Below are 17,321 nucleotides of genomic sequence, written 5' to 3' on the forward strand. Positions count from 1 at the left end.
CTATTTCTTATGTTTGCGCACACGCACATGAATATTGGGTGATGACAGGGTTGTGCAGTCAAGTAGCCCGCCTACTCTCACCACCGAAGCTCCCACATGAATAATAACCACTTGGGAAAGCTATTGAAGGGTATATGGCACTCATGGAATAATCATTCAGGAAGAAATCAACACTTTAGGAAAAGAGGGTAGAGCATAAAAAAAGATGGAAAATGTTGATTAAAACAATGCATTTGAAAAAAAAAGACAGGCCAACAACTCAAGAGACAATTCTATGTGAGCAATTTCAAGACTCCTCAATTTCAGTCATTTCAGGTTTGGAATTTATCCATACTGTTTTGGATCCTGACCCCCTAATCTTACATTGTCCATTCCAATTGTTTATTTACTTGCAATAAAGACATTCATAGTTTTCTCAATAGTTTACCTTTATGGATTCACGATCATCCAGAGAATAATGGAAATGCCTCATTAATAGTGTAATATACAGATAACCACAGTATAGCTGTGGTTCTACAGCTTATTCAAATTTCTGCTATGGCATCATTGATATTTTTAAAGCAGTCTTGTTTCCAACTTACTGAACAGCTAAAAGCAGTTTTTATTTTTTCATTGTTGGACAAGGCACCCATAACTAATAGTTAAATATGCTCATTTTCATTTATTTTGCTTCTCTGCCCTCCACCCTTCGCCACCATAAAAATAGACAGTGGGCAGGTAACTCTTGTGCATTTTTGCCTTTGATCCAGTCCCTTGGAGATGTGTGAGGATGACGATGGTTAGATATACCCTTCAGCAATCCTTCTGAAGCAGATTTTCTCAAGTTAATGACGCCAAATAAGATCAGAAACCCAGTACATATAAATCACAGAAGAAAAACCTAACTCTGATAACTCTTTAGAGCGATACACCAAAGTAGTATGCAACTTGAGTATTGAACTTTCTTTAATTTTTAACCATCTCCATTAAAAAAGTTGCAAATCTTTAGATGTTTATGAGCTACAGTACCAACCGCACCCACTCCCCCCCCCCCCCGCTCACCACAACTTGATGTGTGCTATTAATCCAAAGCAACTTTCCACAATAATGGAATAGATGGAATCATAGTTCACATTTTATGTTAATATAATTAATAATAATTATAAAGGTTAAATTTGAACTCAGGGCTGCACATATCCAAGCACTTTACTGTACTGCAGCTTTAAGACAGCATCGCTTTCATTCTGATGTTGTAAATTAGGTTTGTAGCAGTAGCTATAGCTGCACATTTGTTGATTCACATGTTTGTGCTACTTCATGTTAGTATCATTCAGCATTACCTTTTAATTTGCCTCCACACAATGGGCAATTTGCTAGCTTACTGAAATACCCAATTAATGAAGGACCTTGTACCATCATACTTGTGCAATGTAGCCATACACTGAAGATTTGAGTCAAGACAAACCACCTCTTGTACAGGCTTTTAGAATTATTTGTTTACCTGTTCAGAGGTTTTATAGAATGCCACAGAGGCATTGACAAGTTTCAACCGATCTTCCATCTTCAGCATGAGCTGTTGCCAATTGGAAGCCACCTTCTCTGCACATTCACGGATCATTTCCATATCATAGTGATTAGCCTGCAGCATGCCTTCTGCTTTTTGCTGTACTTGAAGCGCACTTTGATGGGTTTTCTATTACAAAGAAATGATAGGAATGTCAGAAAATAATTTAAAATTTCATCCATGAACTTTTTGTGTAAGTAGAACTCGACAATCTAAGTAGTTCCAACTAAATTTGTTGTTTAAATGTACTTTATTTTTGAGGTTATATTAACTGAGCAGATGTGCTTTTAAATGATCACGGGCACGGCTTCCATTTTGGAGAAAATTTAACAACACTGCAAGCAATCTTTTCAAAAATGTTTCTAGGCACTAATACAAAGAAAATCCTAAACACCAAATTTAGTTCATGTATATTTTTCAAATGGTTAATGGCAATTTAAAAATGGTTAAAAATCAGCAACTTTACAGCCTCCAAAATATACATCCTTTTATAACTTCTGAGAACCAGAACAATGGGAACTGACAGCTGAAAAACAGATTTGATCATTATAATTAACAGTCAAGAATGAACTTCAGCATCTTTTGATTCACTAGGCTGATTCTGGAGATGAGGGGGTTACCTTATGATGATAGATTGAGTAGACTGGGTCTTTACTCCTTGGAGTTCAGAAGGATGAGGGGTGATCTTATAGAAACATTTAAAATCATGAAAGGGATAGACAAGAGAGAGGCAGAGAGGTTGTTTCCACTGGTCGGGGAGATTAGAACTAGGGGGCACAGCCTCAAAATACGGAGGAGCCAATTTAAAACCGAGTTGAGAAGGAATTTCTTCTCCCAGAGGGTTGTGAATCTGTGGAATTCTCTGCCCAAGGAAGCAGTTGAGGCTAGCTCATTGAATGTTTTCAAGTCAAAGATAGATAGATTTTTAACCAATAAGGGAATTAAGGGTTACGGGGAGAGGGCGGGTAAGTGGAGCTGAGTCCACGGCCAGATCAGCCATGATCTTATTGAATGGCGGAGCAGGCTCGAGGGGCTAGATGGCCTACTCCTGTTCCTAATTCTTATGTTCTTATGTTCTTATCTTAGGTTCTTCAGTGATATCCAGGTTGGAGGAGCCAGGGACTGCATGGCTCTATGGTCTTCAAGATTGGCGAAATACAGTTTTGTCTGTTGCAGTGCAGAAAGTGCAGATTGATTGATAAGATTAGTCAGCATAGGGAGGAAAGAGTCAGACGCTGCTGGGAAAAAGTATCTATCCGTCAGATTGCACATTGTATTACAGGTTGAGCGTTCAAAATCCGAAGTTCAGGAATCCGTAATGTTTCACAATCCAGATACCGGGCCGATCCGTGGCGGGGTCGTTCGGAATCTGGAAAATGTTCCGGAATCTGGACACCCTGCCAAATCACTTACCGCTGCGAGCCGGGCCCAGGGAAAATGCAAAAATCGAAAACTCACAGGAATTAAAAAATTAAAACTCCAACCCACCTCACCTTCCGGGTCTTCACATCATTAGGTACCGCTGCTCCTGGGTCCGCAATGCAGGCCCCTCCGGGCGTCTTCCCTTGGCCAGAACACAAGTGCGCCAAAACTGCAAAGCACGGCAACCATGGCACCCCCCAGCCTTGAACACCGGCAGTTCGCCTAAAGTTATCGCTGCAAGACCCCGGTGAAACCCTGCAAACGGCACTTCCCTTCTCTACAAGGGAATGATCCAAGTTTTCCTTTCCCCTCCTTCTGCCACTCTGGTCACAATGCTCCACACAATTCCTGCATTTTTTATTCTTTCACCTTTTCCACTATTTACTTCCAGAATTAAATCCAAACAGCGTCAATTCATCGTACTCCTCCGATTGAAACCGTGAGTTAACTGGCCCAGTCCTGGAAGCGAAAGCAATCGCTGGCGATTTTCCACACTGTATTTTGGGGGGTTACTTGTGCTGTGAGTAAGAAATTTTGATTGAAGTATCGCTGTTTATTTTCATCAAATGGCTGTCCGAAAACCGGACACGCATACTGCAGCTCCCCAAACCAACCAGTCCCTGCCTGCCCCCAAATGAAACCGTGTAAATCTGGAGCTGCGATCGGATTGCAACACCCCCTGACCCCGAATGGAGTCGGAAACACCTTCTGAAATCCGGAAATACCTGAACCTCGGCTCGGGAGTTTCTGGTTTCAGGATGTCAGAAAGACGTTCCGAAATCCAGAAATACCCGGAATCCGTAACGGCCTCGGACCCGAGGTTTCCGGATGCTCCACCTGTACCAATTTTTATCATTTGATGCCAGAATTTTGGTGCCTTTTATCTGAAAACTTGGGAACCAATAAACCATTTCCACTATTCCCTAAATGAGTCAATGAAGTTCCTCATTTCAACTGTATGTCGGATAAAGGTGCAAAGCAAATAAAGACGATGGACAAATATCAGAAGGCAAGTCATCAACTGATGCTGTCATTCGCCTCCCAGCAGAGAGATCGAAACATCCATCAGCAGGAATCTTGTAGTAGGCCATTGGTCTGCTCTCAGTGTAGGCTGGTGTGTACTGTGGAAAAATGTAAGAAAAGGGATGGGAAGAGAAAACTAAGAAATGGCAAAAGTGGTGGAGATAATGCCAATTTCCAGGTGTTCTCATCCAAGCTGTTAACAACCGCCATCACAACTGCAGAAGATCAGTCTATCAGTTGCGATGACCACCAATTAGTTTACTCTCTCAAACAACAGCAGCAGCAGCAGCAGGTCTACACCACTGAAACAAAAATAGAAATTGCCCCTTTCTATAAGAGCCATGACTGCCTCAAAGAGGCGGCCACGGGGCAGTAAGGACTCACCATTTAGTCGGTGCAGAGTCACCAACATTTTATAAATTTCCCTCCATGTTTTTGCCTGCAGTGATGGTCACCTTGCCGCCCATGTAGCTGCCCCGTCGGGCACGCGCTGACCCCCTTTCCGCTCTGCGTGGGAAATTGCCTCTCGGGAGCGGTTCGGCTGCCAGTCGGTGCCCCTGCCAGCTTTCCTCTGCAGGAAGCTGTGTGTGCCTGGGTGGCACGACCGTCCTGCCGCAGCCACCATTTTATTTTAATTGTCGGCCGACTGCCAGGTTGGGCTGACAATGGTGGCCACGGGTTCAGCCAGGCCACCAGCAGGCAGTCCGGCACCCCCTCTTGGGTACCAGGCTGCTGGCCCGGCTGAAACCCTCCCTGGTGGCCCAAGGGTTGCCACTAAAGTGGCTGCAGAGTTTAACTGAAGGTGAGGGATGTTGTGACGCGTCAGCGCGATGACTCGGAGCGATGCCTGCTCCGACCCACCGGCACTTCCTCCATCCTGACAATAGCAACACCACTCCAACCGAAAAAAATCAACTAAGACCTGAAAATTGCCATGGATTGGGGCGGAGAAAAGTCTTAAATAATGGCAGATGCGACCCGTTTGGGGAAGAGGGCAATTGTGGCCCCCTTGTTTTTACTCCTCCCAGTATTCAGCATCCCAAGCCGTTTACGAAATTATATTAACGTTCTTAAAAGAGAGCTTGGGTACAGAGCAAACAAGAACAACCCATTTCAGAGAAAAGGTTAGAAAAACCATCAAAAGACTCACTTAATATGGATTTGACTCTGGTTTCCCTCCAAGAGTCCACAATTTGGCCACTGGACAGTACTCAATTGAATATATAGTGTAAAATATTTATATTTTTCTTTTGCTAGACCCACGTTAAAATGGAATTCAATATTTATGGTTTCTCTGCTGGTAATAAATAGTCTCTTTTTGATCATATTAACCCAGAGAGTGGTTAGAATATGGAACTTGCTTACCACAAAGAGTAGCTGAGGTGAATAGCATGGATGCATTTAAGAGGAAGCGAGATAAACATCTGAGCGAGAAAGGAATAGAAGAATATGTTGAAAGGGTGAGTTGCAGTCGGGTGGGAGAAGACTCGTGTGGAGCATTAAATACCAGCATGGACCAGTTGGGCTGATTGGCCTGCTCCTGTGCTGTACATTCTATATAAGTTTGTGACTAATCCTATTACATAGCAAATAGACATCTGCTGGTTTTAGCAACATAGCAGCAGGAGGAAAATGATACTGTGATAATAAGAAAAAGCCGCCTAACTATAATGAATCCCGTGAACGACAGTATCCCACTGAGGAGAAAATAGGGCTCAGCAGAGCTCCATTACCTGGGGTAAAAACAGCAAAGTTTGATACTGGTGTGAATCCCCTCAGAACTAGTTATAAGAGTGGCAGCACGTCTACATTATTTCTGATAATTTCCCACTTGCAGCCCCCATTTCAAGGCACATCTAGGCTCTGCTCCACAGTACCACATAGTGGCACAGCACTGTAAAAAAAAGCTGGTTACCCTGAACTAAGCTCATGCATTCCTTGATCAGCAGTTTCAAATGGCCTGTCAGCTTTTCCAGCTTCCCTCTCAGTGCAGTATTGTGTATGATATGAGAAAAGGAAGGGAGCAAAATATAAAATATCTTACAATCCACAAAACACTATTATTTATCTTGATTTTGAGTGCTTTGCTATTAAAATAAATCTGATAAAACTAGCTTTTTCAATAGCCAATTTCAGTAGTTTATCAAAATGCTAAAGTCCAATTGTTTCAATTAACTCCCCAACAGTTCCCAATACAAATATATAAATAATTTGTTGACTCCATTTATGAACTTAGACTTCAGATAGTGCGGAAGATTTTAAAGATTGACTGTATAAATGTAGAAAACAGCTGTCCAATAAGAATTAGGTAAATTATCTTATTAATTGGACAATTCTTCTAGTGCCACGCATTTTTATACAATTATTTTCTTTTCTGCTGCTCACCAACAACAACTTGCATTTATATAATGCCTTTAAATGTCCCAAGGCCTTTCACAGAGGTGTTGGGAAAATCAGATGCCAACACCGAGAGAGATTTGCGAGGGGTGATGAAAGGCTTTATCAAAGAGGAGGGATTTAAGGAGGATCTTAAAAGAGGGGAGGAAGTGGAGAGGCGAAGAGATTTGGGGATGAAATTCCAGAGACTGGGACATAGGTGACTGAAGGCACTGTCACCAATGGTGAGGCATAGGGGGATGGAAGGCTGGAATCAGAGGAACAGAGAATTTCGGAGATGCGGGGTGGGGAGGTTAGAGGTAGAAAAAGGCAAGGTCATTTAGGAGCAAGGACAAAAAAATCAAATTTGAGATCATGGTGAACTGGGGGCTAATGCAGGTCAGTGACGAAAGGACTAATGGGCGAACAGCATGATAGGATTAGCATAGATTTGGACAAGCTGAAGTGTGTGGATGGAGGCAGATTGAAGGCTGATAAGGAGTACATAGGGGTAGTCAAGTCTGGATGTAACAAAGGCACAAATAGGGTTTGAATGTCTGAATGGCTGAAGTAGGGGCACAGTTGGGCAATGTTACAGACATGGTAGTAAACTGTCTTTGTGATAGAGCAGATAATCACCAATTCCTGTCTACCTGGGGGGATGGATGAATAGACTTTTCCATGACCTCCCTCCCTAGCATCATAACATGGAGCACTTTGCTCCTCCATAACATTCCATGTACATCCTAGCTAACTACTACTAAAGTCACCGAGACCAACAGAACTGAAGAGGAGAGATTGCCAATTCTGAGATTTAAGCTCAAAGCTTTGTGCTTGGGAGTCAAGCCGTGTATATGTTAAGATGTGGGCTGCCAAAACAAATAGCTCCTATTTCGGGACATAACCATTCTCTTTTGGTTTGAGGAAAAGAAGTCTTGATATTTTGAACCATGTATGAAATGCTTGAAATACATTACAGTTTTAGACTCGGAAAGTATCAGAATATCTCTAAATTGCTCTTAGACACAATTAAGTTGTTCACCAGTATAATAATAGTACATTATTGATAGAAACTGTCTTACCTCAATGGCATGTTGGAACTGCTCATGCTCACGTTGTAGCTGCTCAGCTTCCTGAAGTGAGCTCGCAGTGATGAGGCCTGCATTTAGCATGGATTCTCCATTCCGAATCCAACCCAGTACCTGCAACAATAACAAATAAATAAACTGATGGCGTACAATGAGGCTTCAGTTGTCAAAGAGATGGGTTTTAAAGAAGAACTTAAAGTAGGAGCAGGAGGTGGAGAGGCAGAGAGGTTTAGGGAGGGAGTTCCAGAGTGTAGGGCCTTGACAGCTAAATCCGCCAATGGTGGGGCAAGGTGGGGGAGGAATAGACAAGAGAATATTGGAAGAGTCAGCAACTCACTGTTAATACCATTAGTGCCAAAATGTGTTGCCTAATACAAGGCATTAGAATGATGTAGATCACTTCAACTAAATTACAAGCTGCAGGACACACAAAACTTTTCAGATTTCCCCTATGATCATTTTCTTTTAGTATCAGTACACTACATATGAAACAACACGTTTACAACATGCTGCATTTAGCATTATCAGTGAACAAAATGCAAAATCAGAACAGAACAGTTACAGTTGAGAGTACCCCACCCCCACTGCAAAAATGTAAATGGGAGCATAATTATAGAACTGTGTGTGACTACCTGGAGTACTCCAGATGAAAGTATAAACAAGAATTAACTAGGCTATGACACCTAAAATCCTGGGTAAGTGGTTCTTGCTGCCTGTGTGGTTGAGGACAAAGTCTGCAGGGTGGATGAGCAAACTGACAAAGCCACCGTGGCACAGGAGACCATTCAAGTGTGAGGGGGTGGGAGTGAAAAGGAAAGATGACCTCTATGCTGTAGGGGCCAGCAGTCAGGGGGATAGATACTGTTCTCTGCAGCCGCGACTGGGAGTTCTGAAGGCTGTGTTGCCTGCCAGTGTTAAGAATATTTCCTCACAGCAGGGGGAGGAGTTAGAGTGGGAGGGGGAGGATCCAGTTGTTGTGGTCCACGTAGGAACGAACGACATGGGCAGAACTAGGAATTGGGTTCTGCAGACAGACTTTGAGGAGCTAGGATTCAAATTAAAACGCAGAACCTCAAAGGTAATAATCTCTCAATTGTTCCCTGAGCCATGTGCAAATTGGCATTGGGACAAGCAGGTCAGAGAATTGAATGCGTGGCTCAAAGAATGGTGTGGGCGGAAGGGGTTTCAATTCATGGGGCACTTGCACCAGGACTGGGGAAAGAGGGAGCAGTTCCTTTGGGACAGGCTCCACTTAAAGAAGGCTGGGACCAGTGTCCTGATGGATCAAATAACTCGAGCTGCAGATAGAGTTTTAAACTAAAAAGAGTGGGGGAGGGGTCAGGTGAGGGGAAATTTCAAAATCTAAAGAGAGAAGTCAAGGCAATGGAGTAGTGTAGCAATTTGGGTAAAAATAAGGACACAACTATTTGTACTAATGGCTGCCGTGTCTCTGATTAGCTCTCCATTATGACCTATTGCTAATTGGTCCCCTTGGAGGATAAGCCACACCCTGAAGTTTCTCTGGAATATGTAAATGTAATTTAATCCATTCTGACTTCAGAAGCCATAGAGGACAGATCTCGAACAACCCAGCAAAAGCCTCCCAAAATCCAACCGAAGTCCCTTACCCCAGCGTAAGTGCATCCCTCCCCCAGCCAAAGTCCCTTGTCCCCATATCCTCCCCCCGCCATAGATGGGGTACTGTGTGCATATTTTTAACAGGTTTATTGGGTATGAAATGAATAGCGACAGTGTCGTGACTTCTGTATTTCAAACACACCAACGATGTCCCTTGTAATACACGCACCAAACTTTCCAAGAAATCGGGTGTGGGAGTAAAGGGGGTTGGAAGAACGTGATCCGTCTTCCCTGAGTTCTCTCTCTCCAGTCTGATACACCCCACCCGCGTCTCTCCCTCCTTCCCCTTCAGGTTCTCTATCTCTCTCTTTCCTCCCCGCCCCACTACCAGGCTCTCTTCCTCTCTTCCTCTCTCTCTCTCTCTCTCTCTCTCTCTCCCCTCTCTCCCCCCTCTCCCTCCCCCGCCCAAATAGGTTTTCTCTCTCTTCCCCACCCCCCCCTCCCCAGGCTTTTTCTTCCCCCTCCCCGGTTCTCTCTTCCCCGCCCCCCATCAGGCTCTCTCACCCCACTCCCCTCTTTGCCCCCAACCCCCGACTCTCTCCTACCACCCCCCACCCCCCCCAGCTCTCTCTCTCCCCCCGCTGCTGCTGCCGGTTGGCCGACCCGGCGAGACAGCACGGTCAATTGCGGGGGCCTCATTCCGGTTCTGGCCCACTTCCGGTTCTGGCGGGGGTGGGGGGGGGGGGGGGGGGGCGGGAGCGTTGTGGGGAACTGAAGATCGTTAGTACAAATAAGCACTTCGTAAAAATAAGCACGATGTGACAGGAAGGAACAGAGAGTTTAACAATAATAGTGCATCAGCAAAAAAGAGCAAGTTATTATTTAAATATTTATGAAAGGATATACTTGCTTTGGAGGCAGTTCAGAGAAGGTTCACTAGATTGATTCCGGGGATGAGGGGGTTGACTTATGAGGAAAGGTTGAGTAAGTTGGGCCTCCATTCATTGGAATTCAGAAGAATGAGAGGTGATCTTATCGAAACGTATAAGATTATGAGGGGGCTTGACAAGTGGGTGTAGAGAGGATGTTTCCACTGATGGGGGAGACTAGAACTAGAGGGCATGATCTTAGAATAAGGGGCCGCCCATTTAAAAAAGAGATGAGGAGAAATTTCTTCTCTCAGAAGGTTGTAAATCTGTGGAATTCGCTGCCTCAGAGAGCTGTGGAAGTTGGGACATTGAATAAATTTAAGCCAGAAATAGATAGTTTCTTAAACGATAAGGAGATAAGGGGTTATGGGGAGCGGGCAGGGAAGTGGAACTGAGTCCATGATCAGATCAGCCATGATCTTATTGAATGGCAGAGCAGGCTCGAGGGGCCATATGGCCTACTCCTGTTCCTATATCTTATGTTCTTCTGGAAGATGAAAGCAGGGAATAATGGAAAAAAGTTCAAATCAATCTTTATCTGAATGCATGAAGCATTTGTAACAAGATAGACAAATTAGTGGCAGAAATAGAGATAAATGGGTTTGATCTAATCGCCATTACAGAGATGTGGTTGCAAGGTGACCAACATTGCGAACTAAATATTCCAGGGTACTTGACATTTCGAAAAGACATACAGAATGGAAAAGAGGGATGGGGTAGCCCTGATAATAAAGGATGACATAAGGTCAGTAGTGAAAAAGGAGCTTGGCTTGAAAGGAGAATCAGAATGGGTGAAGGGCAGAAAACACTGGCGGGAGTAGTTTATAGGCTCCTTCACAGTCTATACCATTGCGCAGAGTATTAATCAAGAAATAATAGGAGCTGGTAAAAATGGTAATGCAATAATTTGGGGGAGTGGGGGGGATTTTTAATCTTCATCTGGACTGGGCAAATCAAATTGGCAAAGATAGTCTGGAGGACGAGTTCATGGAATACATTCGGGATAGTTTCCTCGAACAATACATCGTGGACCCAACCAGGGAACAGGCTATTTTAGATCTCGTATTGTGTAACGAGACAGGGTTAATTAGGAATCTCATAGTAAAGGGCCCTCTGGGAAAGAGTGATCATAATATGATAAAGTTTGAGAGCAACATACTTCAGTCAGAAACTAGAATCTTAAACTTAAATAAGGTCAATTACATCGGTATAGGGAGGGGGGGGTGCGTTGGCTAAAACAGATTGGGAAATTAGATTAAAAGGTATGACAGTAGAAAAACAGTGGTAAACATTTAAAGAAATATTTCAAAATTCTCAACGTATATACATTACATTGAAAAATAAAAACTCGAGGAAAGTGATCCATCCTTGGTTAACTAAAGAAGTTCAAGATAGTATTAGATTAAAAGAAGTTTATAATGTTGCGAAGAATATGGCCTACATCCTCGGGTTCTAAAAGAGGTGTCTGCAGAGATAGTGGATGCATTGGTTGTGATCTTACAAAATTCCCTCGATTTTAGAAGGGTCCCAGTGGATTGGAAGGTAGCAAATGTAACCCTGCTATTCAAGAAAGGAGGGAGAGAAAAAACAGGGAACTACAGGCCAGTTAGCCTGACATCAAGTGTCAGGAAAATGCTGGAATCCATTATTAAGGAAGTGGTAACAGGGCACTTAGAAAATCATATGATTAGGCAGAGTCAACATGGTTTTATAAAAATGAAATCGAGTGTGACAAATGTATTAGAGTTTTTTGAGAATGTAACTAGCATGATGGATAAAGTGCATCCAATGGATGTAGTATATTTTCATTTCTAAAAGTCAATCGATAAGGTGCCACCATAAAAGGTTGTTACGCAAGATAAGGGCTCATGGGTTTGGGGGTGATATATTAGCATGGATAGAGGATTGGTTAACGGACAGAAAACAGAGAGTAGGGATAAATTAGTAATTTTCAGGTTGGCATGCTACAACTAGTGGGGTGCCGAAAGGAAGAGTGCTGGGGTCTCAGCTATTTACAATCTATATTGATGACTTAGATGAAGGGATCGAGTGTAATGTATCCAAGTTTGCTGAAGATACAAAGCTAGTTGGGAAAGTAAGCTCTGAGGAGGATACAAAGAGCCTGCAAAGGGATAAAGACCGGTTAAGTGAGTGGATATTAAGGTGGCAGATGGAGTATTGTAATGTCTATAAGCTTGTAATGTTTGTAGCTCCACACTATGGATGTGGACGTATTGTGTACTGCAACTGCAGAGTTAATAATAAACAGAACCAGGCTGTTCCGGAGGCTTCCGAGAGAGCTGCCTGCCATGTTAGGCGCTGTGTGTGCTGTGCTCTGTGAATATATCACATTTGGCGATGAGATGGGATTTTTCGGATGATTTAAAGCTTAAATTTGTCAGCCAGCCGACAGAGAGACTTTGAAAGTTTCTATCTTTGGAAAAACCTACAAAAATCCGAGATAAAATACAGCACACAGTGTGAACAGCTAGAGATTAAAATGGCAAGTGTAATGGGACATTTGGGTGAATATAGACACAACCGGGAACGTTTTAAAGCGTATGTGGATCGGCTACAAATGCTTTTCACTGCAAATAACATAATCGAAGTTCCAGACAATGCAGTCCAGAACAGTGATCTTCTTATCGGAGACAGGTCCGGCATTGTATGAAATGCTGGTAAATCTGCTTGTGCCTGACGAGCCAAAGGACACAACACTTAAGAGATCTTAACGAAGCTGGAGCAGCACTATAATCCCAAACCGTTAGAAATTGCTGAAAGCTATCGTTTTGGGATTCGGAATCAAAAGGCTGATGGAAGTATCAGTCATTACATCGTAGCATTAAAAAAGCTATCGATGCACTGTAATTTTGGAAACTTTCAAAACCGCGCATTATGGGATCGTTTTGTTTGTGGGGTGAAAAATGATGCGATCAGAAGGAAGTTATTGACGACAGATGACTTGACTTTTGAGATTACTTGTCAGACAGCGAGGGCGATGGGCATGGTCGAACAATATTCCCGAGAATTAAATAATAATTACAGTCGGCAGTCAACCGAGGTAAATCACCTGCAGATTCAAATTAAAAGACGGTAGGGGCCCAAAGTCTCAGAAACTGGAAATTCTAACAGAGCGTCGAAGTCGTGCTATAGGTGCCTGGGACAACACATTGCTCAAAGTTGTCCATACGTGAAGGCAGAGTGTTTTTTCTGCAGAAAGACTGGGCATCTTGCAAAGGCATGCCGACTGAAGGGTAAATCAGCGTTCAAAGCTATGAGTAGAAATCCCAAGAGACTACATAGCATGGAAGAGCATGGATGAGGAGATGTTAGAGTTACACGTCATCAGGAGCACGAGGTTAACGGACAGCGATTCGGAAAGTATCAAAATCCAAATAGCTGTTGCGGGATTCAAGATACCAATGGAAATTGACATGGGTGCATCTGTGAGTGTAGTATTGGAGTCGCTGTACCTCGACAAATTGCGTGATTTCCAACAGGAGAAATGCTAGAGCTGCGAGGCTACTCTGGAGAGAAAATTCCTGTGGTAGGTCGTATCACGGTACCGGTGAAATATAAAGATCAATTTCAGAACTTACCTCTAATAGTAGTGAAAGGAGACAAGCCTGCCTTACTAGGAAGAAATTGGTTGAGCTCACTGAAGCTGGATTGGAGTAAGATTTTCTGTGTGGAAGCGAGATTTTCATCAACGGATGAGGTTATCAAGAAGTATCCGAAGGTGTTCTGTGAAACGGGCAGTCCGATCCAAGGCTTCAAGGCGAGTGTCAGGGTACAGAAGGACGCTAGATCGGTTTACTACAAGTCACGTTCCGTACCATATGCACTCAAGGAGAAAGTTGAGCAAGAACTCAAAAGACTAGAGACCGAGAACATTATTTGTAAGATAGATCGATGTAATTGGGCTACACCCATTGTTGCTGTATCTAAGTCCGATGTAAAGGTAAGATTGTGTGGTGATTATAAAGTAACCGTAAACCAGGTTCGAGAGGGTAATGTCCCCAATACATTGCCGAATATAGAAGATTTGTTCACAACACTGACAGGTGGTCAGATCTTCTCAAAACTGGATCTTACAAATGCCTACTTACAGCTTGAACTAGATGAGGAGTCCAAGTCATGTTTGACTACATTCATCTAGGCCGATATCAATTTAATAGGCTACCGTTTGGAGTGTCTTCCACTCCTGTCATATTCCAAGGGGTGATGAACCAAATTTTACAAGGTATTGAAGGGGTCGTATGTTATTTGGATGACATACTAATTTCAGCACCAAATAGGCAAATTCATAATAACATACTGAATGAAGTCCTCAAGCGGCTAGAGAAGCATAGAGTACGAGTGTCTGCTCATAAGTGTGAGTTATTTAAAAACTCAGTGGAGTACTTAGGGTACAGAGTAGACAAAGATGGTTTACATCCGACCAAGGAAAAACTGGATGCAATCAGAAATGCACCCACTCCCAGGAATGTCACTGAAATTCGTTCATTCTTGGGTCTTTTGAACGATTATGGGAAGTTCCTACATTAAAAAATCAGGCGCAGGTTACAAATTAGGCGTCCAGAACGAGGTGGGGGGGGAGGGGGGGGAAGGGAACTCATTAAATTCTACAATCAATCCTTATTTATACTTCTACAAATATTATACAAATAAATCCAACCTGAATAAACATTTATAAGCAAAGAAAAGATTAAATAAACCATCTTCCTACCATCGCTTCAGCCATCGTTCGAAGGAAACCGCCGTTTGTTGCCGCGCAGGGGAGGGAGGGGAAGGAGACAGCGGCTTGTTGCCGTGGAGGGAGGGGAGGGAGGGGAAGGAGACAGCGGCTTGTTGCCGCGCAGGGGAGGGAGGGGAAGGAGACAGCGGCTTGTTGCCGTGGAGGGGAGGGAGGGGAATTAGACAGCGGCTTGTTGCCGTGGAGGGAGGGGAGGGAGGGGAAGGAGGGGAAGGAGACAGCGGCTTGTTGCCGTGGAGGGAGGGGAGGGAAGGGAAGGAGACAGCGGCTTGTTGCTGCGCAGGGGAGGGTGGGGAAGGAGACAGCGGCTTGTTGCCGTGGAGGGAGGGGAGGGAGGGGAAGGAGACAGCGGCTTGTTGCCGCGCAGGGGAGGGAGGGGATGGAGACAGCGGCTTGTTGCCGTGGAGGGAGGGGAAGGAGACAGCGGCTTGTTGCCGCGCAGGGGAGGGAGGGGAAGGAGACAGCGGCTTGTTGCCGTGGAGGGAGGGGAGGGAGACAGCGGCTTGTTGCCGCGCAGGGGAGGGAGGGGAAGGAGACAGCGGCTTGTTGCCGTGGAGGGAGGGGAGGGGAAGGAGACAGTGAGAAAGGAAGCCTCAGTGCTGATGGCAATGTGGTTTTATTAAAAAATGTTCAAAAATTAAACAGCTACAAAGAACAACAAACATGGCCGAGTGCCAATGTTTTTTTCACACTGAGCATGCACGAACGCTCCAACGCGCACGCGCAGCGTTGCCGGCAGGAAAAAAACTAATTTAAATAGTACCCGCCCCCTCCCACTTACAAAATGGGCGCGAGTGTAGGCCCCGCCCCCCTGGGCGCCGCGCCAAACAGACAAGGAGCTGCAAAGCGCTCGAGAATAGCGCGTTTTTTTTCTGGCGCCGTTTTAGGCGCGAAAAACGGGCGCCCAGCTCGGAGGGGCGCCCGTTTTTTATCCTGTGGAAACTTGGGCACTATATCCTGTGTTATGTATAAAAATGAAAGTTATGTATGATGTTTGTTATAATAACTTCTTCATTAAGGAGGGAGAAGTGTAATGTCTGTAAGCTTGTAATGTTTGTAGCTCCACACTGTGGATGTGGACATATTGTGTACTGCAACTGCAGAGTTAATAATAAACAGAACCAGGCTGTTCCGGAGGCTTTCGACAGAGCTGCCTGCCATGTTAGGAGCTGTGTGTGCTGTGCTCTGCGAATATATCACAAGTATAATATGGGGAAATGTGAGATTATTCACTTTGGTAGGAAGAATAGAAAAACAGAATATTTTTGAAATGGTGAGAAACTATTAAATGTTAATGTTCAGAGATATTTGGTGTCCTTATACAGGAAACACGGAAATATACATGCAGATACAGCAAGCAATTAGGAAGGCAAATGGCATGTTGGCCTTTATTGCAAGGAGGTCTTTTTTGGAGTATAAGAGTAAAAGTCTTCCTACAATTGTACAGAGCTTTGGTGAGACCACACCTGGAGTATTGTGCAGTTTTGGTCTCCTTATCTGAGGGAAGGATATATTTGCCTTGGAGGCAGTGCAACGAAGGTTCACTGGACTGATTCCTGGGATGAGAGGGTTGTCCTATGAGGAGAGATCGAGTAGATTGGGCATATACTCTTTGGAGTTTAGAAGAATGTAAGGTGATCTCATTGAAACATACAAGATTCTGAGAGGGATTGACAGGGTAGATGCTGAAGGGTTGTTTCCCCTGGCTGGAGAGTCTATAATGAGAAGGCATGATCTCAGGATAAGGGGTCGGCCATTTAAGCTTGAGAAAAGGTACAGTGGGAGCATAGATATGAAATTGGCTAAGTGACAGGAAACAGAGAGTGGTGGTGAATGGTTGTTTTTCGGACTGGAGGAAGGTATACAGTGGTGTTCCCAAGGGGTCGGTATTAGGACCATTGCCTGTGTTAGCATCATGCATTCCCAGGTCTGGTACAGCATGCCAAGATGTACAGAAAAACAACTTTCACTGCACCCAAATCTGAAGTAGAACCTCAGAACAGCAACTCCTAACCCATCAATGTGAGATTTCCAATTTTCCCCCATGTGAATGCTGCTGATCAAAAAACAAATTCACTCACATTTTTGGTCATAATCATGCATAGCACCCTGAATGCTAACCTGTTTGACCTCAGCCTGTAGGTGCCTCAGCTGCACACACTGCTCTAAGTGCCGGCGGTGCTGCTCTGCGGTAAGATCCAGCTCCTGCTGCTTCTCATGAAGAAATTCTAACAGGTCCTGCACACGAGTTGCCATGTCGACATCTCTGTCGCAGGTTAACTCAACACCTGAAAGGCAACAGCAAATACTAAACTTAATTTATTTGATCATTTTTTTTAGTTCCTAAACATCTGCCCTCCTCTCCTCAAAACACAGACTCCTTGCTTGGTTACGGTATCATTTAGGTTTCTAGTTTATTTAAATTGTTCTTTAACCAAGAGCAAGTGTTCATAGTCTAAAGATTTCTAGGTTCTTCGCAACAACTTTATAACCAGTGTTAACAGACTCACAAGAGCGACTCGCCCTCTATTATTCTCTGATCCTGTCAAGAAGCAGTATTACTTATTATCTATACCAGATAATCTGCTGAGATAAGGAATTCACTG

General features: G+C 43.9%; 1 protein-coding gene across 3 annotated transcripts in view; it reads right to left on the minus strand.

Moving 5' to 3' along the window:
* The window catches only part of LOC139264385 (triple functional domain protein), a 760,938-nt gene that overhangs the window by 307,866 nt on the left and 435,751 nt on the right, over positions 1–17,321 (minus strand). For all 3 annotated transcript variants that reach the window (XM_070880754.1, XM_070880753.1, XM_070880752.1), the window contains 3 exons: positions 16,837–17,003; positions 7,447–7,566; positions 1,481–1,672 (listed from right to left, as the gene is read on the minus strand). In XM_070880754.1, the coding sequence (XP_070736855.1) occupies positions 1,481–1,672; positions 7,447–7,566; positions 16,837–17,003 (479 nt within the window). The remainder of the gene's footprint in view (positions 1–1,480; positions 1,673–7,446; positions 7,567–16,836; positions 17,004–17,321) is intronic.

The sequence above is a fragment of the Pristiophorus japonicus genome, chromosome 5 (assembly GCF_044704955.1).
Source record: "Pristiophorus japonicus isolate sPriJap1 chromosome 5, sPriJap1.hap1, whole genome shotgun sequence".
Taxonomy (NCBI): domain Eukaryota; kingdom Metazoa; phylum Chordata; class Chondrichthyes; family Pristiophoridae; genus Pristiophorus; species Pristiophorus japonicus.